Genomic DNA, 25,648 nt, shown 5'->3' with positions numbered 1-25,648 from the left:
TTATTGCTGACTCACGTGTTAATAATGCTGACATACACTTTAATATTGCTGACTCAGATTTTAATAATGCTGACTTACTCTTTAATATTGCTGACTCATACTTTAATATTGCTGACTCAGTTTTTGATAATGCTGACTCAGATTTTAATAATGCTGACTCATACTTTAATATTGCTGACTCAGATTTTAATATTGCTGACTCACATCTAATAAAGCTGACATACACTTTAATAATGCTGACTCACTCTTTAATATTGCTGACTCAGATATTAATAATGCTGACTCAGATAGTAATAATGCTGACTCAGATTTTAATAATGCTGACTCAGTTTTTAATAATGCTGACTCATACTTTAATATTGCTGACTCAGTTTTTAATAATGCTGACTCCGAATTTAATATTGCTGACTCACTCTTTAATATTGCTGACTCATATTTTAATAATGCTGACTCATATTTTAATAATATACATGCAACAGTTCATCTAACACTGACTTTTAAATCAACAAATGAACAGAATGAATGTGAAATTACTTCGGGTTCGATTTATTTCTTGCAAAAAACTTTGTCTGCAAGATTGTCTGCGAGACGTTTTTTAACACTTTATTGTGACGGTTAGGTTTAGGCACCAAAACCACAACCAGGAAAAAGTCATCATCATCATCATCATCATCATCATCATCATCATCATCATCATCAGTGTGTGAGGAAGCTGCTGATGGAGACAGATATTTGTGCAGCTGTTTTGTGCTTTTAGAGCCTCTTGATCTGACCTGAGAGCAGCTGAAAACACAGAGAGTTTAACAGTCGTATTTAAAAATAGGTGGCTCATTAACATATCATTAACACATCATTAACATATCATTAACATATCATCACTGGTGGAAGAATGATTCTGATCTTTGACTTCAGTAAAAGTACTTATACCACAATTTCAAAAACACTTTGTTTAGAGGAAAATTCTTGCATTCAAAATTGACAAAAGTATATAAATTAAATCAAGTAAATTTACTTTAATTGTCGTAGTAAAATACTCACACAAAGCAGCCAAATGGGCTCCTAAGTTGTTGCATTATTATAAATTATAATATATGATTATGATTATGAATATTATTATTATTTGTATTATTATTATTATTGTTGTTGTTATTATGATTAATATAATTATTATTATTATCTATTGCAACCCTGATTCCCAAAAAGTTAATGATAATATAAATATAATGACCACAAATAACATTTTTCCCAGTTTAAGCATCAGATATTTTAATAATTGACTAATTGGAAGTGTCCCAACTTTTTGGAAAATGTGGCACTATTTGTGAATTAATTGTACAAGTGTTTACATTATATTCACTCATTATATATATATTTAAAATATTCATCTGAAAGTAACTGCAGTCATCAGATAAATGTGCAGTAAAAAGTACAATATGTAGTACGGTACAAGTATTAAGAAGAATAAAAATGAAGTACAAATACCTCAAAATTATAAGTACAGTACTGGAGTAAATGTACTGAGTTACTTTCCATCACTTTATATAAATCAGAAGATTACATTAAGATCACGTTAAACTGATGAAAAACTTTCTAAAACGAAAAAACAATTAAAATCATCAGATGATCTTTTGATGAAGGGTTTTTTTCTTTTCAAAATAAAAGCATTAAGTGCAGATGTTATTGTGGAGAAGTGTAAGTGTTCAGAGAGCAGCAGAGAAACAAGTCGGTTCATGTGAGACAGAAATGATTTGAGACCTGCAGAGACACAAACCAGCGCTGTAAAACATGTCGACCTGAAGCACTCGGACTCTGAGTGAAACCGGAGCGATCTGTCCCAGTTTCCCGTCACTTCTTAGAGCGAGAGGCGAGGCTGATGGAAGCCAGATGTGGAGGAAAGATGAGAGGCGTTTAAAGTCAGAACCAAAGAGGAACATTTCCCCGCTTAAAGCAACAACGACGCGTTACACCCATTATATCTGCAGGAAACACCTGAATAACAACAACACCACCCAGACTTTAATATTAATACTTTAGTGTTAATAAATCAGTATTATGTCTGCAGGAAACACCTGAATATACTTCAATAATTCTGACTCACAGTTTATTATTGCTGACTCAGACTTTATTATTGTTGACTCACACTTTAATAATGTTGACACACAATTTAATATTGCTGACTCATACTATAATAATGCTGAGTCAAACGTTAACAATGCTGACTCATACTTTAATAATTCTGATTAATGATGTTGCCTCACACTTTAATATTGTTGACTCACACTTTGAATATTGCTGGTTCATCCTTCAATAATGCTGACTCAAACTATATATTGCTGACTGACACATTATTATTGCTGACCCACACTTTAATGTTGCTAACTCACACTTTAATAATGCTGACTCAGTCTTTAAAAATGTTGACTCAAACTTAAATAATGTTGACTCGCACTAATAATGCTGAGTCAGACTTTAATAATGCTGACACGTCTTTAATAATGCTGACACGTCTTTAATAATGCTTAGTCAGACTTTAATAATGCTGACACGTCTTTAATAATGCTGACACGTCTTTAATAATGCTTAGTCAGACTTTAATAATGCTGACACGTCTTTAATAATGCTGACACGTCTTTAATAATGCTTAGTCAGACTTTAATAATGCTGACACGTCTTTAATAATGCTAACACGTCTTTAATAATGCTGACACGTCTTTAATAATGCTTAGTCAGACTTTAATAATGCTGACACGTCTTTAATAATGCTAACTCAAACTACATATTGCTGACTGACACATTATTATTGCTGACCCACACTTTAATATTGCTAACTCAGACTTAAATAATGCTGACTCAGACTATATATTTCTGACTAGGACTTTAATATTGCTGACTCATAATTTATTAATGCTAACTCATACTCTATATTGCTGACTCACATTTTATTATTGCTGACTCACACTTTAATATTGCTGACTCATACTATAATAATGCTGAGTCAAATGTTAACAATGCTGACTCACACTTTCATATTGTTGACTGACACATTATTAATGCTGACTCACACTTTATTTTTGCTGACTCAGAGTTTAATAATGCTGACTCACACTTTATTTTTGCTGACTCAGACTTTAATAACGCTGACTCACACTTTAATAATGCTGACTCAGACTTTAATAATGCTGACTCAGAGTTTATTTTTGCTGACTCAGACTTTAATAACGCTGACTCACTGTTTGTCTGCAGGCCGGGATGATCCGGACGAGTCAGGAGGAGTTTTTCATCGAGCCGATGGATCGTTGGAGGACCGGAAGAGAAGAAGAAGAAGAAGAAGAAGAAGTAGAGGAAGAGGAAGATGGAGGAAGGAAACACATCGTTTATCGATCCTCCGCCATCATCAAGAAACAACCAGCTGTCAATCAAACTGAAACTGTCAATCAAACAGCGGACGACTTCCTGCGAGGTGAGTTCAAACAAACAAACAAACAAAAAAGTCAAATTAACCTAAATATTTACGTTGGTGACGTTGGTGGTCTTTAAGTGGATTCTGTCGTTCTTTATACTCGTTTTTTTTTCACTTCTTCGTTACTGTGACCACTAGATGGCGCCGTTACTATAATTTATTATCGTATCCGCTCACTGAAGTTACAGGAACGATTTGTGCAGCATCAACATGATATTTTCAGGTTAAATTATGACGTAATGTTGCTTTACGATCTTCCTCCATCTCTTCTTCTTCTTCTGCTGTGTTTTAATTCCACCAACTGTTTAATTAACTCATATTCATGTTTTATTTTGATAGTTTTGATAGATCTCTAGTTTTAGGTGTGGTGACCCATTTTGGGGACAGCATCTGTGAGAGAAAGAGCTTTTTTTTTATCTTGTAAACTTGTGTGTTTTTTCTCATGTATTTGTGATTTTCTTCTCATAAGTGAATAAAGTTTTTGTTCATGAATTTGTAATTTTTTTCTCAGAAATTAGTGAGGATTTTTTTTTAAGGTGTGAATTTTTTCTGATAGATTTGTGTGTTTTTGTTTTGTGTTTTCTTGTGAATTTATTCGTTTTTTCCTGCACAGTTGTGAGGGGTTTTTTTTGGGACATTTGTGAGTTTTTTCTCTTAAATTTGAGAGTTTTTTCTCATAAATTTGTGAGTTTTTTCTCTTAAATTTGTGAATTTTTTCTCATAAATTTGTGAGTTTTTTCTCATACATTTGTGAGTTTTTTCTCTTAAATTTGTGAATTTTTTCTCTTAAATTTGTGAGTTTTTTCTCATAAATTTGTGAGTTTTTTCTCATACATTTGTGAGTTTTTTCTCTGGAGTTATGGTTTCTTTTCTTGTAAAATTGTGAGTTTTTTCTCATAGATTGGTTGGGTTTTTTTGTTGTGAATTTGTGTTTTGTTTTTTCTTGTACATTTGTGAGGATTTTTGGGGAAAATTTGTGAGTTTTTTCTCATATATTTGTTAGTTTTTTCTCATGAATTTGTGATTCTTTTCTCGTTATTTTTGTTTTGTTTTTCCTTAAAAATTTGTGAGGATTTTATTCTGAACTTGTGATTTTTTCCCCCCCTCATTAACTTTTGAGGTTTTGTTCATACATTTTTGAGTTTTTTCTTGTAAATTTGTGAGTTTTTTCTTGTTAATTTCTGATTTTCTTCTAATTCATTTGTGGTTTTTTACTCATAATTTTCTTGTTGGTGAGTTTTTGATCCGTCAGCCTCCAGACAACAATCAGACAAAACAACAGAGTTCCTTTAGAGAACAAACAGCTCAGAAATCTCTCCCAATCGACTCTGACGGGTTGATTCCTCTCTGATTATATGTTGTGTTGTTATGACAGGAATGTGTGATGAGGTATGTGAACTATGTGATGTATATTTATCTATATTTAACGTCTTTCTGAAGCTCGACTCGTCACTTTATAAACTAATCATGTCGGGTTTTCTAGCAGCTTTTGAATTTCTGCAGAAGGAAAAAGCCAAACTGAAAACACAGAAAATGTTCCAGGAAACTTGGCAGAGACACCGGAGCTTTACAACACACACACACACACACACACACACACACACACACACACACACACACACACACACACACACACACACACACACACACATACACACACACTCAGCCAGCTCCGACGTGGCAGTCAGTCGCAGCTTCGGAGCTTCAGAGTTTTTGGAGGTTTTGAGGTTTTGGCCTCAGAGTTGATCGACAGTTCAGCTCCTGAATCTTTTTTTTTTTCCTCTAAATTCTGTTTGTCTTCAAAAACAGCGTCGGCCAATCAGGAGCCAGAGAGATTTTACCTCGGTTCAACTCGCCGTGAGCCCGCGGCGGCGCAGTGACCTCAGTGTCTGATGTCATTTCCTTCCTCCAGCAGATGTTTTTACAAAGTCAACATTTATATAACACACACACACACACACACACACACACACACACACAGGTATGACATGATACATGTTCAACACTTCTTCATCACAACAAAGTTCACACTTCCACTGAAAAAACCTGATTATTAACCTTTAAAATGTTTATAGATTCAGATGCGATGAAAGAAAAATGTTCCTCATCCTTTCCTGTGAATTTGTGAGATTTTTTCTCGTACATTTGTGAGTTTTTGTTCATAAATTTCTGAGTTTTTCCTGTGATTTTTTTCCTCATAAATGTGTGAAGGTTTTTTTTTAACTCGTGAGGGTTTTGTGGTAAATCTCATGAATTTGTGAATTTTTTATCTCATTCATTTTTTAAATTTTTTTCTCATAAAGTGTGTGTGTGTGTGTGTGTGGGGGGGGGGGGGGGGGGGGTTGTACATATGAGTTTTTTCTGGTAAATGTGATTTTTTTTCTCAAAAATTTGTGAGTTTTTTTCTTGTGAATTTGAGTTTTTTTCTCATTAATTTGTGAATTTTTTCTAATAATTAAGTATTTTTTTTTCTCATACATTTGTGAGTTTCTTCAAGTAAATTTGCTTTTTTTCATAAATTTGTGGGTTTTATTTCATAAATTTGTGATTTTTTTTTCTCGTAAATGTTTCTTTTGAATGTGAGTTTTTTTTTCTCGTTCATTTTTTTTTCACATAAATTGTGATTTCTTTTCCTCATTAATTTGTGATTTTTTTTCTGATAAATTTGTGATTTTTTTTCCTGTAAATGTGTGAACTTTGACCTTTCCTTACTAGAAATAAGTTGTCAACATTAATGTATTGTTGGTGAGTTTTTGATCCATTCTGGTTCAATTATTGTTGACACCTTGTTGTTTGTGTGTGTTCTGTGATGGTCTGAGCGTATTTGGTTTCTTAGAGGATCAGAGTTCTTCTTTTGGTCACCAGAGTTGGTTTAACAGCAGCAGAAACTAAACGAAGCATCAGAGAAAACTCCAGACAAACAAAGAGCTCAGCGGGTCAAACAAGCTGGACTTTGACCAGCAGATCTGTGTTTGTGTCCCGCCTGAAAACAAAAGTCAATAAGTTTATTGGGAGATTGTGAGTTAATCTCCGTGTGTCACCAACGTTAACTACTTCACTTCCTGCAGTTATGTGAGATATTAACATTATTACATCTAATCAGGAACGATTTGGCAGCCAGATGCAAATTAGAAGCATCATCTAAGATGATGTGAACTTGTTGCTGGTTCCTTTAGAGAACAAAATTTGTGATTATATTCATAAATTTATGATTTTTTTCTGTACATTTGTGATTTTTTTCTGTAAATTTGTCAATTTTTTTTCTGTAAAATTGTGTATTTTTTCCCCCGTAAATAAGTGATTTTTTTTTCTCGTAAATATATATTATTTTTTTCATAGATTTGTGATTTTTTTTTCTCGTAAATTTGTGAATTTTTAATCTGTGCATCTTGTTTTTATGTCACCAACGTTAACTACTTCACTTCCTGCAGTTATGTGCGATTATTTTACTTTTAAGCGATGGGTTATTACATATAATCAGGAACTATTTTGCAGCAAAATACAAATGAGAAGCTTCGTCTGACATGGATGTGAACTTGTTGCTGGTTGCTGGAGGCGTAAAGTGACAATAAAAACACCTTAAAAATCTCAGGAGGCAAAAATGTCCATCGGCTCCAGTAGAGAAAACTCTCCACAGTGTCTTTTACGTGCAACAAACTCAGTAAAAACTAGTTTTTAGTCCTCAGACCTTCACAGAGTGAAAACACACGAGGATCAAAATGTTTTATTGAATAAGATTCTTTGGGGGTTTAATTATATTGTTTTCTTCATGGATGTGAAGTCATCAGAGTTTCTGCTGCAGTTGATGAGAACATCTTTAATACACAATGTGGAAATGATTCACAGCTGGACCAGACTTTGTTTGTCTTCAGTTTGAACAACAGAACGTTGACCTACATGTTTTCTGCTAGATCATTTAAAATGCAGAACTCTCAGCTCACATTAGAAACGTTTCAGACATCAACACGTCGTTTATTCTGATCACTGAACTCTTCTTCTCTCGTTCCGTCTCGGACCGATGAAAACATCTGAGTCTGTTTTCACTTCACTGTAAAAGGATTCTGACCCAGAGATTCGTTCTGCTTCCTGCTCTCTGACTTATTTATAGCCACGCCACACCTGCAGAGGCAGACATCTGTTTCTGTCCACACGTCTGCCGTGACTCAGCTTTTATACTCTGATGTAGCAGAAGATACAAGTACATGAGCAATTAATGACTCAGTGAGGACCATTAAAGTCCTACCAGGTTCATTAACGATGGGTGGAAGTCATTAGAGTCACCTGAGAGTCGTTAGAGTCTTTATTAGGTCTTTCACAGCATCCAGACTTTTTAAAAATCAAAAACAGCCAATATAACTAAACATTATAAAGTTTTAGTAATTGATAAAACAACAACCTGCTGTTTGTTGGTGTACAGACTGTTAACAGAAGGAGCACAATCTTTCTTCTAATACCTGTAAAAACAAGTGTAGCCCGACCTGGGAGCAGCTATTAACGTGGTCCAAACCTCCTGGACGATGTAAGTCCGTTATGCAGCTTTTGCATTTGCATTTTAATCATCAAAGTCCTTTAAAAAGCCTTTAATCATGGGGTTCCACAGATTCTATTTGCAAAATTTGATGCAGACAGAAGTTTTTTGCGTACTTTGCAACTTTGCAACTAGTGGCCGATTGGTGTAAAAAAAACTTTTATGGTGCATTGGCCATGGAGGAATGTCTCAACTGGTTTGGTTTCTTTATGTAAACACTTGGTCTGTTGGACAGAATCTGTGAGCGAAAGAGCTGACACTTTTTTTCTCAAATTTCCGATTTTTTTCTTGAGAATTTTGGGATTTTTTTTTTCTTGTTAATTTCTTATTTTTGTAAGTTTTTTCTCAGAAATCTGCGATTCTTTTCATAGATTTGGGGTGGGGGGGGGGGGGGGGGGGGGGGGGGGTCTCATAAATTTGTGGGTTTTTTTCCATAAATTTGTCTTTTTTTTTCCATAAAGTTGTCTTCTTTTTCCTGTGTATTTGTCATTTTTTTCTTGTAAATTTGTGAGGGTTTTTTTCATAGATTTGTGGGGGGTTTTCTCGTAAATATGTACTTTTTTCTTCAAAGTTTGAAAAAAAAAAAATCGTTAATTTTGGATTTTTTTCTCATAAATTTCTGACTTTTTTGACAGTTATTATTTTTTAAATATAAATTTGTGAGTTTTTTCACATGAATTTGTAAGTTTTTTTCTCTTGCGCATCTTTATCATTTTTGCGAAAAAGTCCCACCTAGTGGCCGATTAGGGTCAAACTTTGCAGACATTTTCACCGTCTCATGGGAAACAACTGTCCCAAGTTTGGTTTTAATAGGAGTAACTGTTACCAAGATATGCACCACTTTCTGTTTTCACTACAGCATACAGGAAGTTGTTCCTCTATAACTTTCGCATTTTGGGGATTATGACAGTTCTTTCAAAAACGTTTTCATCATCAGATACCACAAATTGTGTGTGCAAATTTGTGTGCAATTTAGTGTAGATCAGACTCAGTGCCTTAACGGAGTTCAAAAAAGTAAATTTAGCATTTTTGGTGATTTTGCGGAAAAGCGGAAATGGGCGTGGCCTAAATCATAAAATTCAGCTGAACTCAGGGAATACGTGCATGTAAGAGTTTTAAATGTGCAATAAAGTATTCTTCTTATACAATACATTCTCATCTTAGTAATAGCGCCACCTGCTGGTGGACTTTTTTGGTACCTGCTGTGTGCAGCAGTCTGTTCCTGTACACTTCCTGTTAACATCTGTTATCACGTGTACCGTTTATGCTGCAGTACCACTTTTATCAACGGAAGCATAAAAATATAAATCTGAATTACAGTTTCCCCTTGAAACTGAGTTCTGTGTTCTGTGTCTCCAGGTCCTCTGTTAGGATCTCTGAACCTGAACCAGAACATGTTCTGGTCCGGACCCGGAGCAGCTCGACACCGGCGCTACATCGAGGAGGCGGAACTGTTCAACATCGAGGTGAACAAACTGTTTGAGACGGAGGCTGACGAACTGTTGGACGCGGAGTCTAATGAACTCTTTGGCCTCTCTTCCTCCTGCAGGTTCTGTTAGCTGTGGATTATTCCGTTCTTCTTTTCCACGGCCGAGACCACATCCAGAAATATCTTCTGACGCTCATGAACATAGTAAGTGAAAACATGTGCGCAGTTTTTTAATGAAGTGGTTAATGTGGACACCAGGGATTCCTCGGGTTAGACCCAGAGCTCTCTGCAGAGATCATATATCTCATGAGGACTCGGAACGCCTCGGGGTTCTCCAGGAAGAGCTGGAAGCTGCTGGCTGATACGGCAACACTTCCCAACTGATATATTGGTGCTGTTGCTGATCCGCCCAACCAGAGAGAGACGGCATTTACAGCCAGCAGCATATTGTCACATCTAAACCTGTGAATGAAGGATTTATTTAGTTGGTGATTGTTGTAACTGTGGAAAGACAAACCGAGATGGTTTTGGTGAGTTTTATTTTTTTGTAGTTCCAGCTGGGGGATGTGGGAGATAAAACATGCAGGACAGGAGACAGTCGACATCAAGATGTCCAAGAAATGCAGCCTCCAAATAAAAGTACATGTAAATAAAGATTGTTAATACTTTGAACACCTAAATCTCCAGTAACAAGTCAGATTCCACCTGAACTTCCACAGCTGGAGTCACAGCAGACTCTCGGTCCTCTCTTTGATCTGGGCTCAGAGCTTTTTTTTGTCTCTGGGATCAGTGAGACCAGGCCCCCCGGGGTCAAAGGCCACCCACCAGGAAGTGACCTTTGAACCCTGCCAAGTTTGGGGCCAAGGACAGGAACTTAACTCACTCCTCTGGTCAAGGCCAATGAACCAGTTGGTCTCTCAGCTGGAACCAGTTAACCGCGGTGACCACACCATGAGTCAGTGCTGCTCACAACACAACAGGAAATCCCTCCACAACAAAATCAATCAAAAATATTTGTCACATGAAGTCAAACAAGGTTCCACTTCAGTGGAACGTAATCCTGTCAGCTCCTTCAACAGTTTACTATCCGTACTCACTCCAGCAGGATGTTTAATTCATCCCTCTGATGTAGAGATGGTCCTGTTTGTCCACGTCAGGCTTCAGTCATTGTGTGCAAAACTCCATCGACCCACCTACCCCCTATAGAGGCCAGAGAGCCACGTCATTACATCACTGTAAAGTCTGTTCATGTCTCAGAAACTCCAACGCCAACTTAAAGTATAATAGCAACAAAGTTGGACACTGAACACGATTGGTACAACACATTGATGCTGCTCGTCTTGATTGCTAAAGACAGCGATTACTGAACGTTACATGTTAATTAGAGGTGGGGGAAAAATCGATACAGTTTAGTATCGCAATATTTTGCGTGGTAATATTATATCGATTCATGGCCGCTAGCATCGATATTTAGAGTTCCGATGGCTCTTCGTTTTCACCATTCTGGAGGTCGTAGCAGGTTCACTTTTAGGACTATATTAGGAGATATGAATATATATGGAGATACTGGTATCATATGAAACTAGCAGATCTAAGGAATCGATAGGCACCATGTGCGCTCATGTGTGTAATTTTCAAAGCAGTCATATGACCTTTGATGTCATATCAATGAAACTGCCTCCCAATTCAGAACTGAGAATTTTCTCTTTTTTGACAAAACAATTCTTGATTGAATTTAATTTTGTGGGCACACAATGAAGTTAAACAGTTAAATCACAATATATTGCATTGCAATACTCACCATATCGCGAAATGATTAAAATCGCAATAATATTAATAGTATCTTGACTGAAGTTTCGGGATAAAATTGTATCGTGGGGGCAATACGCTGATCCACACCTCTAATGTTAATGTTAGCCTTTGTTAGCCTTACCTTGTATCAATCACACTGCAGTTAAACAAATCAAATTAATGATACCGGTGTTAGTTGGTCTCGTTGGTCAGATAGCCCCGCCCCCAGCCTCTGATGTAAGAGCTTCATGGTTGGAGACCAGCAGTGAGTTGGTGCCACTTTGGAACCAGTTTTCCTGCAGAGAGTCGGTTCTTTGGCTGAACAAACACCAAGAACTGGTTCCAGATTAGGCACCGACTCTGAACCGGTCTCCCAAATGCCTTTGGTCATAAAAGGGCTATATGTACACCTTAAAACTCAACATGGCAGAGTTTTTCCGGCAACAGATAGATAGGCTTTACCAACTGATTCAAACCATCGTTGATTCTCAGTTGAATTGACCATCGGCCCAAGCCTGGTCCACGTGGTTGCATTCTTGCATTTTCCAAAAGTTAGAAAAGACGGTCAGTTAGATTGATAGATTAGGTTATTTACACCATCTGTCTCTCTCTCTGTCTGTTCCAGGTCAATGAGATCTATCAGGATCATTCTCTGGGCGCCAACATCAACATTGTTCTGGTCAGAATCATCATGTTGTCTCCATCAAAGGTACCACACTCAGATCAGTTTTTGTTCTGGTTAGATGTCCATTTTGAATTCAACTTGACTGAACACATAAACTCTGAATCAGTGTGAATATGAGTTATGAAAGTTTCTGAAGGTTTGCTCTCCAGTACACCTCTGCATGTTCAAAACAACTAGAGCCAACAGTGTCGCTCCGTCAGTCCCAGGAGCTGATCTCTGTGGGGAACCCCCAGAAGAGTCTGGAGAACGTTTGTGGATGGTCGTATCTCCAGCAGAGGGAGCAGAGTCATGCCGAGCAGCACGACCACACCATCTACCTGACCAGGCAGGAGTTCGGCCCTTCCGGCATGCAGGGTACTTCTGCTAATACTTCCACTAATACTGCGAGTACTTATACCAACACCATCTGCCCAAAGAGGAGTTCGACCTCTACAGCATGCAGGATACTACTGTTAGTACTACCACTAATACTGAAAGTACTAATACAAACACCGACCGGACCCGGCAGGAGTTGACCCCTCCACCACCCAAAAAATACTACAACTAACACCATCCACCCAACCAGTGGTCAGCCTCCCCAACATGCAGGGTGCTAATACTACCACTAGTACTGCAAGTACTCCCAACTCAAACCATCTACCTGACCAGGCAGTAGTTCAGTCCCTCCAGCATGCAGGATACTTCTGCTAATACTACAAATACTACTCCTAACAGCCCTACCTGACCCCTGACCCCTGACCCTTTGAACTCTCTCTGCAGGTTATGCTCCCGTTACAGGAATGTGTCACTTGCACCGGAGTTGCGTCCTCGTCATTGAAGACGGGTTTTCCTCGGCCTTCGTAGCCGCCCACGAAACAGGACACGTGTGAGACACACAAACACTCCATAACACCACGTAAACACGTACTACACAACCAGCATCAACAGGACTCTCAGGAGTGATATTAGACTCCGAGGTGTCCACGTAGGGAAAGTAGCAACTTGTAGAGACAACAATGACTTCCAGGTGTTCAGGTCCTTCATCATGAATTACCCATCTGTCTCTCTGAATGTCTTCCTCTGTGTCTCAGGTTAGGGATGGAGCATGACGGCGAGGCGAATGACTGTGAGGACGACGTGCCGGTGGGCAGCATCATGTCTCCGCGGGTTCAGGCCACCTTCAACCGATACCACTGGTCCCGGTGCAGCTGGAGGGAGCTGCACCAGTACCTGGAGTGAGTCCTCCAAACAAAACGATAAGAATACTCACAGCAAACTACAGAAATACTGAATACTCTGTCTGTCTGTCTGTCTGTCTGTCTGTCTCTTCAGTACCTATGACTGTCTCCGTGACGACCCGTTCTATCATGATTGGCCGGCTCAGCCTCAGTTGCCGGGGTTTCAGTACTCCATGGACCAACAGTGTCGCTTCGACTTTGGACCAGGATACAGCCTCTGCACTGCAGTATGTCTGTCTGTCTGTCTGTCTGTCTGTCTGTCTACCAGTCTGTCTGTTGGTTTGTCTGTTACCACTGTTCACATTTCCGATTGTTCCAACTCTGGAAACAAACTCTGATTGTTCCAACATCTGTTTGTTCCAACGTCTGATTATTCCAACTTCCAATTGTTCCAACATCCGATTGTTCCATTTTCTGATTGTTCCATTTTCTGATTGTTCCAACGTCTGATTGTTCCAACATCTAATTGTTCCAACATCTGATTGTTCCAACGTCTGATTGTTCCAACGTCTGATTGTTCCAACATCTAATTGTTCCATTTTCTGATTGTTCCAACGTCTGATTGTTCCAACATCTAATTGTTCCAACATCTGATTGTTCCAACATCTAATTGTTCCAACATCTAATTGTTCCAACATCTGATTGTTCCAACGTCTGATTGTTCCAACATCTAATTGTTCCATTTTCTGATTGTTCCAACGTCTGATTGTTCCAACGTCTGATTGTTCCAACATCCGATTGTTCCATTTTCTGATTGTTCCAACGTCTGATTGTTCCAACATCTAATTGTTCCAACATCTGATTGTTCCAACATCTAATTGTTCCAACATCTAATTGTTCCAACATCTGATTGTTCCAACGTCTGATTGTTCCAACATCTAATTGTTCCATTTTCTGATTGTTCCAACGTCTGATTGTTCCAACATCTAATTGTTCCAACATCTGATTGTTCCAACATCTAATTGTTCCAACATCTAATTGTTCCAACATCTAATTGTTCCAACATCTGATTGTTCCAACGTCTGATTGTTCCAACATCTAATTGTTCCATTTTCTGATTGTTCCAACGTCTGATTGTTCCAACATCTAATTGTTCCAACATCTGATTGTTCCAACATCTAATTGTTCCAACATCTAATTGTTCCAACATCAGATTGTTCCAACATCTGATTGTTCCAACTTCCGATTGTTCCAACATCTGATTGTTCCAACTTCCGATTGTTCCAACATCTGATTGTTCCAACTTCCGATTGTTCCAACATCCGATTGTTCCAAAGTCTGATATTTCCAACATCCACTTATTCTAAACTCTGATTGTTCTAATGTCTGACTGTTCCAATATCCAATTATTCCAACATCAGATTGTTCCAACTTCAAATTGTTCAATCGTCCGATTGTTCCACCATCTGATCATTCCAACATATTATTTCAACATCCTATTGTTCACACCTCCAATTATTCCAACATCCAATTGTACCAACATCAGATTGTTCCAACTTTCAATTATTCCAAACTCTGGTTGTTCTAACATCTGTTTGTTCCAAAATCAGATTTTTCTAAAATCAGATTGTTCCAATGTCTGATTATTAACATCCCTTAGTTCACACTTCCAATTATTCTAAAATTCAATTGTTATAAATTCCCATTTTTCCAACATAACACAACTAGCAACAACTTCAGTCCGTCTGTATCCAATAAAGGTTGTTTATAAAAGCTCCACATTTTGTCAGCACAATGTGGAAATGCACAAACACGAACCATCATTTTTATTGATGAGTCTGCCACAAAAACAATCCCCTGGTGAAGGATTACCGCCGGCTGCAGCTGTCTCTCTCAGTACTGGATGAACTTCAAACACGGTTCTTCACTTCAGTCACTGAGACACAAAAACATGGAGAACAGGCGCCAGGATGACAAACAGAAGTTCCCCTTTGAGGAAACTTTAATAATTTAACTTTAATATCTGTTCTTCCTAAACAGTTGGTGGCTTTTTAGATAATTTCAGCTTTTAGTTGTATCTTAAAGATGATCTCTGTCCTCGTGTCCTTGTCTCCTCTCTTGTGTCCTTGTCTCCTCTGTCCTTATGTCCTTGTCTCTTCTCTAGTGTCCTTCTGTCCTCTGTCCTTATGTCCTTGTCTCCTCTGTTCTTATGTCCTTGTCTCTTCTGTCCTTGAGTCCTTGTCTCCTCAGTCTTTGTGCCTTCTGTCCTTGTGTCCTTGTCTCGACTGTTCTTATGTCCTTGTCTCCTCTGTCATTATGTCCTTGTCTCCTCTCTCCTTGTGTCCTTGTCTCCTCTGTCCTTATGTCTTGTGTCCTCTCTAGTGTCCTTGTCTCCTCTGTCCTTATGTCTTGTCTCCTCTCTAGTGTCCTTGTCTACTCTGTCATAATGTCCTTGTCTCCTCTTCCCTTGTGTCCGTGTGTCCTTGTCTCCTCTGTCATTGTCTCCTCTCTAGTGTCTTTGTCTCCACTGTCATTGTGTCCTTATTTCCTCCGTCCTTGTTTACTAGTCTTCTCATGTCCTTGTCTCCTCTGTCCTCATGTCCTTGCCTCCTCTGTCCTTGTGTCCTTGTCTCCTCTATCCTCATGTCCTTGTCTCCTCTGTCCTCCTGTCCTTGCCTCCTCTGTCATTATGTCCTTGTCTCCTCTCTAGTGTCTTTATCTCCTCCATCCTTGTGTACTTGTCTCCTCATGTCCTTGTCTCTTCTTTCTTTGTGTCCTTGTCTCCTCTGTCCTTATGTTCTTGTCCCTTCTCTAGTGTCCTTGTCTCCTCTATCCTCAGGTCCTTGCCTCCTCTGTCCTCCTGTCCTTGTCTCCTCTCTAGTGTCCTTGCCTACTCTGTCATTATTTCCTTGTCTCCTCTCTAGTGTCTTTATCTCCTCCATCCTTGTGTACTTGTCTCCTCTGTCCTTGTCTCCTCTTTCCTTGTGTCCTTGTCTCCTCTGTCCTCATGTCCTCATCTTAAGGACACAACTAAAGGACTAAAATAATCCAGATAACCACCAACATGTAGGAAGGATGAACATTAAAGCCAAAGGAAACAGTGTTGGATCTTGTTCTGTTAATGAAAGTGAACAGTAATTATTGTCTCCGGCCCGTCGGCCCGTCGCCAAGGTTACTGAACATCAAGACAAACAAACAAACAAACACCAGAACCAGTTGTAGGAGGAACAGAATCTGGTGGGGAACTTTAAATCAGAGGTTTGTAGTTTTGGATCCGGTCTGATCTGTCCAGGAACTCTTTGACCACCTGATGATGTCGTCTTCTTCTGTTCCAACATTCAGACACGATGAGGAAATTATTTCACTTTAACCGCTGAGCTTGTTTCAGTTTGTGACGATCGTCGTCTGTTTTTCTTTTAGCTCAGTTTTAAGAAGTCAGACTTTAAGGTTTTATGAGGATTAGAAACATATTTCCACCCGCTGGTTCTGGTTCCAGTCCCACCAGTCTGTCTCTGTCTGGTTCTGGTTCTGTTTATGTTGTTTTCTTCTTCAGTGTTCTCTGACTTTGTTTTATTGTCTCCTCTGTCCTTGTCTCCTCTGTCTTCTTGTTCTCATCTCCTCTATCATTATTTCCTCTGTCCTTGTTTTCTTGTCTCCTCCGTCTTTATGTCCCTCTTCTCCTCTGTCCACAAGTTCTCATCTCCTTGTGTCCTTGTCTCCTCTGTCCTCATTACCTTGTCTCCTCTTTCCTTTTCTCTTCTGTCCTTGAGTCCCCTTTCCTCGCCTCCTCTCTCCTTGTCTCCTCTATCCTTATGCCCTTTTTTCTCTCCTTGTGTCCTTGTCTCCTTGGGTCCTTGCCTCCTCTGTCCTTATGTCCTTGTCTCCTCTGTCCTCATGTTCTTATCTCCTCTCTCCTTGCCTCCTCTGTTTTTATGTCCTTGTCTCCTCTGTCCTTGTGTCCTGCTCTACTCTGTCCTTGTCTCCTCTGTCCTCATGTCCTTATCCCCTCACTCCTCTGTCCTTATGGACTTGTTTCCTTGTGTCCTTGTCTCCTCTTTCCTTACCTCCTCTGTTCTTGTGTTCTCGTCTCCTCTGTCCTTGTGTACTTGTCTCCTTGGGTCTTTGTCTCCTCTGTCCTCGTGTTCTCACCTCCTCTCTCCTTATCTCCTCTGTCCTCGTCTCCTTGTCTCCTCTGCCCTCTCTCCTCCCTCCTGTCTGTTTCTGATGTTTCTAATGTTTATTTTTGTGTTTGTCCCCGTGTCTGTCTCCAGTACACGACCCTTGACCCCTGCAAGCAGCTGTGGTGCAGCGACTACAACAACCCGTTCTACTGTAAGACCAAGAAGGGTCCTCCGCTGGACGGGACCAAGTGTGGACCGGGGAAGGTAAGGTGTTAGACTGGTAGTAGTGTCCTGGTGTGTCCCCTGATGAGACGTTAGACTGGTAGTTGTGTCCTGGTGTGTCCCCTGATGAGACGTTAGACTGGTAGTAGTGTCCTGGTGTGTCCCCTGACGGAGACATTAGACTGTGTGTCCCCTGACTGAGACGTTAGACTGGTAGTTGTGTCCTGGTGTGTCCCCTGACTGGTAGTTGTGTCCTGGTGTGTCCCCTGACTGAGACGTTAGACTGGTAGTAGTGTCCTGGTGTGTCCCCTGACTGAGACGTTAGACTGGTAGTAGTGTCCTGGTGTGTCCCCTGACTGAGACGTTAGACTGGTAGTAGTGTCCTGGTGTGTCCCTGACTGAGACGTTAGACTGGTAGTTGTGTCCTGGTGTGTCCCCTGACTGGTAGTTGTGTCCTGGTGTGTCCCCTGACTGAGACGTTAGACTGGTAGTTGTGTCCTGGTGTGTCCCCTGATGAGACGTTAGACTGGTAGTTGTGTCCTGGTGTGTCCCCTGATGAGACGTTAGACTGGTAGTTGTGTCCTGGTGTGTCCCTGACTGGTAGTTGTGTCCTGGTGTGTCCCTGACTGGTAGTTGTGTCCTGGTGTGTCCCCTGATGAGACGTTAGACTGGTAGTTGTGTCCTGGTGTGTCCCCTGATGAGACGTTAGACTGGTAGTTGTGTCCTGGTGTGTCCCTGACTGGTAGTTGTGTCCTGGTGTGTCCCTGACTGGTAGTTGTGTCCTGGTGTGTCCCTGACTGGTAGTTGTGTCCTGGTGTGTCCCTGACTGGTAGTTGTGTCCTGGTGTGTCCCTGACTGGTAGTTGTGTCCTGGTGTGTCCCCTGACTGGTAGTTGTGTCCTGGTGTGTCCCTGACTGGTAGTTGTGTCCTGGTGTGTCCCTGACTGGGCCTGCTGGTCTCTTGCAGCACTGTTTCAAAGGGTTCTGCATGAAGCTGACGGCGGACATGCTGAGGCAGGACGGCGGCTGGGGGACGTGGAGTCCGTACGGCAGCTGCTCGCGGTCCTGCGGGGGCGGGGTCCGGTTCCGGGCCCGGCGCTGCGACAGCCCAGCGTGAGTGAGCTGTCAATCAAACCTGTGATGATGTCACAGATCAAACGCACCAATCAGAGCGACTAACCTGCTGTCTCTCTCAGTCCAGCCAACGGGGGACGTACCTGCTTCGGACACAGCTACGAGTTCTCGCTGTGCAGCCAGGACGAGTGTCCCCCGCTCACCGACTTCAGGTCAGTGTGTCTCCTGTGTCCCTTTACTGTCTTCTATGTCTTCTATGTCCTCTACTGTCCCCTAGTGTCCTCTGTGCCCTACTAAATACCACCACTTTTGGTTTTAAAAATACTACGACTGTGTCTTCTGACTGACTTCAGTTCAGTACAGCTACTGTCCACTACTCAGTCTCAAAATACTGCAACTTTTAGTCTCAAATACTACAATTTTTTGTCTCAAAATACTAAGAATTTTAGTCTCACAATACTACGACTTTTAGTGTCAAATACTCCAACTTTTAGCTTTAAAAATATAACTGTGACTTTAGGTCAGTACATCTACTGTCCCTGATTGTCCTCAGCAGTTGATCTCTTTGTGTTTCAGAGAGGATCAGTGTAAAGTCTGGAATCCATTTTTAGAACATGAAGGACACAAACATCACTGGCTGCCGTACCAACACCCCGACCGTGAGTACACACACACACACACACACACACACACACATACTTCATTCACAGACACACATTTTTTCCAAACTTTAAGATTAGATAAAAGTTTCCTCCCTGCTCTGTGTGTGTGTGTGTGTGTGTGTGTGTGTGTGTGTGTGTGTGTGTGTGTGTTCACATGTTAAAGTCATCAGTCAGGAATCTGTTATTGGAAGGAAACTTGTGGTCTCTCCTCCTTTAACTCTTTAAAGTCTGAAAATATTGAAACTCTTCAAGTTCCACCTTAAAACTTCCACCTTAAGCAGCTCTGACTGTTTACTTTGTGTTGCTTGTTTGTTTGTTTGTTTGTTTGTTTGTGTGTGCAGCTGATGAGCGATGTCGTCTCTTCTGCCAGTCGAAGGAGACGGGCGCCGCGGTGTCCATGAACAGAATGGTGCATGATGGGACGCCGTGTTCCTACGGCGACGCCCACAGCGTCTGCGTCCGAGGAGAGTGTGAGGTCTTTATTCTGCTTTCTTTATCAGTGTGCTGTCTCCTCTGTTCTCGTCTCCTCTGTCCTCATCTCCTCTGTCCTCGTCTCCTCTGTTCTTGTCTCCTCTGTCCTTGTCTCCTCTGTCCTCATTTCCTCTGTCCATGTCTCCTCTGTCCTTGTCTCCTCTGTCCTAGTCGCCTCTGTCCTTATCTCCTCTGTCCTCGTGTCTCCATGTCCTTGTGTCCTCGTCTCCTCTGTCCTCTGTCCTTGTCTCCTCTGCCCTTGTTTCCTCTGTCCTTGTGTCCCCATGTCCTTTCATCCTTGTCACCTTTGTCCTCCCTCCTTGTCTCCTCTGTCCTCATTTCCTCGCCTCCTCTGTCTTCGCTTTCTCTTTCTTCGCCTCCTCTGTCCTCTGTCCTTGTCTCCTCTCACCTTGTCTCCTGTCTCTTAATGTCCTTCTCTCCTTTGTTCTTATTGCCCTTTTTCTTTTCCTTGTGTCCTCGTCTCTTTTCTCCTCTCTCCTCATCTCCTCTGTCTTTATGTCCTCCTTCTTTGTCTCCTCCATCCTCCCTCCCTGTCTCCTCTCTCCTCATCTCCTCTGTTCTTGTCTCCTCCCTCCTTGTCTCCTCATTCTCCCTCCTTGTCTCCTCTCTCCTCATCTCCTCTGTTCTTGTGTCCTCCCTCCTTGTCTCCTCATTCTCCCTCCTTGTCTCCTCTCTCCTCATCTCCTCTGTCCCTGTGTCCTCCCTCCTTGTCTCCTCTTTCCTCATCTCCTCTGTCCGTGCCTCCTTCCTCCTTGTCTCCTCTCTGTTAATGTCCTTCTCTCCTTTGTCCTTGTTTCCCTTTCTCTCGCCTTGTTTTCTCTCTCCTCTGTCTCCATGTCCTTGTCTCCTCATGTCCTTGTCTCCTCCCTCCTTGTCTCCTGTCTCCTCGTGCAGCACGTGGGCTGTGACGGACAGATTGCCTCGGACCAGCAGGAGGACCGCTGTGGCGTCTGCGGAGGAGACAATTCGAGCTGTCAGGTCATCAAAGGAAACTTCACCCGCAGCACCAAGAAACAAGGTCAGTGGTAACCGACCAATCCGAGAGCTGATAGATAGAAAAGTGGTTGTGACTGACCTGAGCAAATAAAATGCGATCCGTCCAGTTCCCCACTGATCATTTTTCTTTGGGAGTATTAAACATTGATCGATTGATTATTGTTCCAAAGGTTACCTGAAGATCTTGGAGATCCCCAAAGGGTCCAGACACCTGCTGATCCAGGAGTTCAAAGGGACGCCGAACGTCCTGGGTGAGAGGAGGGGGCGGAGCTTTTTTGTCAAACGTGAAGAACTTCTGTTTTAATGGTTTTGTTTCGCTCCAGCAATGACCAACCTGGAGACAGGCAACGTCTTCCTGAACGACAAAGACGATCTCCCAGAGTCCCGAGTCCTGATCGAGAAGGGCCTGATGTGGGAGTACAGCAACACTGAGGAGCGGGAGTCCATCCAGACCTCCGGGCCCCTGACGTACGGAGTCCTGCTCATGGTCAGTTCATCCGACGTGAAGTCATCACAGCGACTGGTGTGAAGAAATCAGGTTATAAAACACACTGCATGTGTTCCTGTCCATTAGGTCCGCTCCACCGGCGACAACAAGGTGACCGTGTCCTATAAGTACATCATCCAAGATCGACTCCGGTCCTCGCTGGAGTCCAACCTGGTGCAGGAGGACGCCATCTTCTATGAGTGGGCGCTGAAGAAGTGGTCCCACTGCTCCAAACCCTGCGGGAGAGGTACGCAACTCTGCTGCTTTGGGTGCATTCACACCAAATCCGTCCGTCCAGTGAATACAAGGGTGGTGTGCATTTGGGCAGCCTGCACTGCAGGGACACCATTAAAACACAGCGTATGTAGTGGGACATGGTGGAAAGAGTTCAAGCAGACTCAACTTTGGTTGACTAGCAGCTGCAGTGGCCAATCACATGACCAGCAAGTTGTGAAACACCTTGTCTCTCACAGCTGTGGGCAGTGACCAAAAACAACTTTGGTACTAGCAAGGTCTTGCACAACTTTGCAGCTAAACGCCGTATCAGTGGATCTGGTGTGAATGCAGCCTTATGTCGATAACTACTTTAATAGCGACTTGGTAGTAAATGGTGTTGTCTGCTCTCCAGGAAAACAGTACACAAGGTTCGGCTGCAGGAGGAAAGCGGATGGAAAAATGGTTCAGAGAATGTTCTGCAGCAACATCAACAAACCAAGAGCCATCAGCCGCACCTGCAACTCTGAGACCTGCAGCCCTCCAAGGTAACACACTACAGCTCACCACCATTACCAAACCAATCACCAATCTCAAAACTCAATACATACTTTTATTTTATTTGTTTTCGTTTTATTTGCCTTCTTAGCTGGTTGACCGGGGAGTGGGAGGACTGCAGCGCCTCCTGCGGTCAGACGGGGTGGCAGCGCCGCTGGGTAGGCTGCCAGCAGACGACCAGTGAGGGCCAGCAGCAGCGCTCAGTGAACAGCAAACTCTGTAATGAAGATCGACCGGAAGGGAAACGACCCTGCAACCGAGTACCCTGCCCTGCTGCCTGGAGGACCGGACCCTGGACTCCGGTACGAAACTAGGGGACTATTCCCAAAGTTAATAAATTGGCAGCAGTCCTCCAAGATGGTTGGATTACCTCGATGCTCCTCTTTCTAGACTTCTTCTTACTTCCTTCTTTCTGGACTAAATCTACCTTGTCTTTTCTGGACTACCACTACCTTCTTTCTCTGGACTACCTATAAATTTCCTTTCTGAAGACTTCCCCTTATTGGACCTCTACCTTCCTCTTTTTGGGCTATCTCTGTCTTTCTCTTTTTGGACTACCTCTACCTTCTCCTCTTTCTGGAATAGCTGTACCTTCCTTCTCTCCAGACCACCTCTACCTTCCTCTTGCTAGACTTTCACTACCTTCTTTCTCTATGAACTTCCTCTAAATTTCTTATCTCTAGACTTTCTTTCCAGACTACCTCTACCTCCTATTCTCTGCCTCTACCTTTCTCTTTCTAGACTCCCTCTACCTTCTTTCTCTGTTGACTTCCTCTTTCTTTATTACCTCTACCTTACTCTTTCTGGAATACCTCTACCTTCTTCTTTGTGAACTACTGCCACCTTTCCCTTTACGGCCTCTACCTTCCTTCTCTCCAGACCACCTCTCTTCTCTTTTTGGGCCACCTCTACCTTTGTCTTTCTGTACTACTTCCGTCTTCTTCTTGTGAACTACTGCCACCTTTCCCTTTACGGACTACCTATACCTTCCTTCTCTTCAGACCACCTCCACCTTACTCTTTTTAGACTACCTCTACTTTCTTCTTTCTCTGGTTTTTAACTTGCTTCTTTGCAGTCTACCTCTTCCCTCCTCTCTTTGCACTCCCTTTAACTTCCTTCTTCCAGGACTACCACATTTCTCAATCATTTAGGAGCTGCTCCTTTAGATTTTTGTTCAGTATGACCCCAGCTATATAACTGATCAGTGTAGAATCTGACCAAAAATGTTTTTTTGTTTGTAGTGTTCGGTGCCATGTGGAAACGGGACTCAGGAGCGGCAGGTCGCATGTTTGAGTCCAGAGGGTTCCCCCCGAAACTGCAGCGACCCTAAACCAATCACGACCCGCACCTGCCAGCCCGCACCCTGTACAGGTAGGCAGCAACCAATCAACTACCACTTCTTAGTGTACTGACTGAGAGGGAGGGAGGGATGCTGGGAGTTGTAGTCTGTGTGGAGCTGACTGTGTTTTTGTGTCCAACCAGACTTCCCAGCTCCAAAGATCACCTCCAGAAAAACTAAAAGACTCATCTTTATTTTCCTTCTCTAGAGATCATTGTAAAATGTTTTTGTAGTTTCAGGTGACGACTAATGGTTAAAGTTCAAATGGGTTTTTATTTTATTTGACAAGACAGAAGGATAGAAATGCATAGAAAACATCATACTGGAACCACTGATCACCAGTTCTAGTCAAACTCCATTAACCGAACCATTTCTTCTGCTCTGTCTGCAGGCCAGCGGTGCCGTGGAGACCGCTCAGTGTTTTGCCGGCTGGAGAGGTTGAGCCGGTTCTGCTCCATCCCTGAATACCGCCGGATGTGCTGCAAGTCCTGCAGCGAGATAAACCTTGGCAACTCCAGCAACTCTGACAACTCCAGCGTCTCCAGCAACTTCAGCAGCACAATCACACCAACTGCCAGCAGCACATCAGAGCAGGAGTTGACCTGGACCACCTGGGGCGAGGGCGAGGGCGAGAGTGGTTCAACCACAGAGATGATGACTTCAGCCTCCACCTCCTCCTGGTCTGACAGCAATTACATCACTAGTGACATCACACGTGACATGATCAGCACGCCAACTCCAAGCTTCACTGTAACTCCGTCTCCCACCAGCAGGAGCAGCACCGACTTTGTGTATGTGGATTACGACGATTACAACGATTATTCGTCCTTTGAGGATCCTTCCATTCGCTCTGACACTAATATCATTCCAACTACTACTATAAGTACTACTACTATCACTACTACTACTACTACGACGACGACTACAAGGCGTCAAAGAAAAACTGCTCCACCACATTTATTCAAGAGGAAAACTACCACTACCACAACGCCTCCTGCTACAGTTCCTGTAGTCACTGCTGAGGCTCAGAGTCCAGCTCCAGTGCCGGCTGGGACGCCAGTTGTCCCAGAGTTTCCCGCCACAACATCAGATAACCCTGATGACATCATCACCGCCACATCATCACCAAACAGAACACCAGGGGGGCAGAACCTTCAGACAGACACTGAACCAACGCCAACGTCGTCATCGTCCTCCTTCTTCCCGCTTTCTAAGAAGGAGAACAACTCGGTAGACGAGGTCCAGTACCGGATCGTTGGGCTGGACGCTGACGTCACCAGGGGACAGCAGAACTACTTTGTGCCACGGATCCCACCAGCCCGCGAGCGAACACAAAACAAACGAATCCAGCAGCTTCTGAACGAGAAACGACGGAAAGATCAACTGAAGAGACCCAGCAGGAGCCGAGAGGGCAGGACTGACAGAAGACACGGCGGATTATAAAAACATATTTTTCTGTTTTTTGTTTTTTTTGTTTTTATTGTTCACTCATAATGACGCATGTGCAGCTTGCTCACCTTCTGCTAACGCTAATGAACTCTGAACGAGAAACAGACTGCAGAGCCCGCGAGACGAACGCCTGATGAGGATCTTGAAGAGAAGTTTCCAGTCATGTTTGCAGTAAAGTAAATAAAGAATCCTGAAGTCTAGACTTGATCCTGAAAAGGTTTATAAGACCAGGATGGAAACTTTTGCTTCATTCTTCTTCTGGCGTCCAGTTGTTGGTTTTCACATTCATGATGTTTGTACCAAATAATCCAGTTTCTAAATAAAGTCTCATCCAGCTGCTGATGTCACCATGACTCGTGTTCAAGGAACAGTTCAACATTTAGGTAAAACTTGTTCTCTCTCTCTCTCTCTCTGAGTCATACTTGGTCTTAAAGGGACAATTCACCCCAAAATTAAGTTTTATTGTCGTTGCAGCTTTAAATATCGCTGTCGGCAGAATCCAAAATGTATCGATAGACGCGCCAGAACAAACCTCGGGTCCTGCATTGATTATATTTTTCTGTTCGTCCTTGTTGAACACTTTAAGTTTTACCACAGGACCACATGTGTGAGTATTTATGTTAGAAGACGCTCCAGTGTAAACAACCCTACATCCTCCTCCGTGTCTGAGATAATCCCCCCTGCTGCTCTACAGCTGCTGTGGAGGTCCCAGATATGTCGGGGTTATATTTAGACTAATAATTATGATCTGGAGGAATTTCATCTCCTTCTGCAGGACCTGTGCCTGGATGACTGCTGGTACAGCACTAAAACATCAGGATGAAGCCAAAATAAAGTGATTTAGCTGTGATTTAATGTCAATAAATGGATCAAAAGACATCAAGAAATGAAGTCTGACTTCATGCTTTGTCAGGTCTGTCTCCAACAACACAAGAACACTGCTGTTAAAATAATGGTTTTCTGAATCGAGTCTGGTTCGATCACAG

The 25,648-nt window shown here is 42.1% G+C and overlaps 1 protein-coding gene across 1 annotated transcript in view; it reads left to right on the top strand.

Moving 5' to 3' along the window:
* The window catches only part of LOC131986595 (A disintegrin and metalloproteinase with thrombospondin motifs 2-like), a 32,268-nt gene that overhangs the window by 5,261 nt on the left and 1,359 nt on the right, over positions 1–25,648 (top strand). Inside the window, exons 3-23 of the mRNA XM_059351630.1 lie at positions 3,244–3,460; positions 9,348–9,454; positions 9,538–9,621; positions 11,834–11,917; positions 12,094–12,247; positions 12,653–12,758; positions 12,964–13,107; positions 13,205–13,337; positions 17,322–17,435; positions 18,360–18,505; positions 18,589–18,678; positions 19,043–19,125; positions 19,470–19,603; positions 20,515–20,638; positions 20,787–20,867; positions 20,940–21,103; positions 21,191–21,350; positions 21,732–21,864; positions 21,966–22,176; positions 23,116–23,245; positions 23,605–25,648. The exon at positions 23,605–25,648 is cut by the window's right edge and continues 1,359 nt beyond it. Coding sequence (XP_059207613.1) covers positions 3,244–3,460; positions 9,348–9,454; positions 9,538–9,621; positions 11,834–11,917; positions 12,094–12,247; positions 12,653–12,758; positions 12,964–13,107; positions 13,205–13,337; positions 17,322–17,435; positions 18,360–18,505; positions 18,589–18,678; positions 19,043–19,125; positions 19,470–19,603; positions 20,515–20,638; positions 20,787–20,867; positions 20,940–21,103; positions 21,191–21,350; positions 21,732–21,864; positions 21,966–22,176; positions 23,116–23,245; positions 23,605–24,656 — 3,651 coding nt within the window. The 3' untranslated portion in view covers positions 24,657–25,648. The remainder of the gene's footprint in view (positions 1–3,243; positions 3,461–9,347; positions 9,455–9,537; positions 9,622–11,833; positions 11,918–12,093; positions 12,248–12,652; positions 12,759–12,963; positions 13,108–13,204; positions 13,338–17,321; positions 17,436–18,359; positions 18,506–18,588; positions 18,679–19,042; positions 19,126–19,469; positions 19,604–20,514; positions 20,639–20,786; positions 20,868–20,939; positions 21,104–21,190; positions 21,351–21,731; positions 21,865–21,965; positions 22,177–23,115; positions 23,246–23,604) is intronic.

The sequence above is a fragment of the Centropristis striata genome, chromosome 15, assembly GCF_030273125.1.
Source record: "Centropristis striata isolate RG_2023a ecotype Rhode Island chromosome 15, C.striata_1.0, whole genome shotgun sequence".
NCBI classification, from domain to species: Eukaryota; Metazoa; Chordata; class Actinopteri; order Perciformes; family Serranidae; genus Centropristis; species Centropristis striata.
The sequence above is the reverse complement of the archived record's forward strand: the minus strand, read 5'-3'. Positions and strand labels throughout refer to the sequence as shown.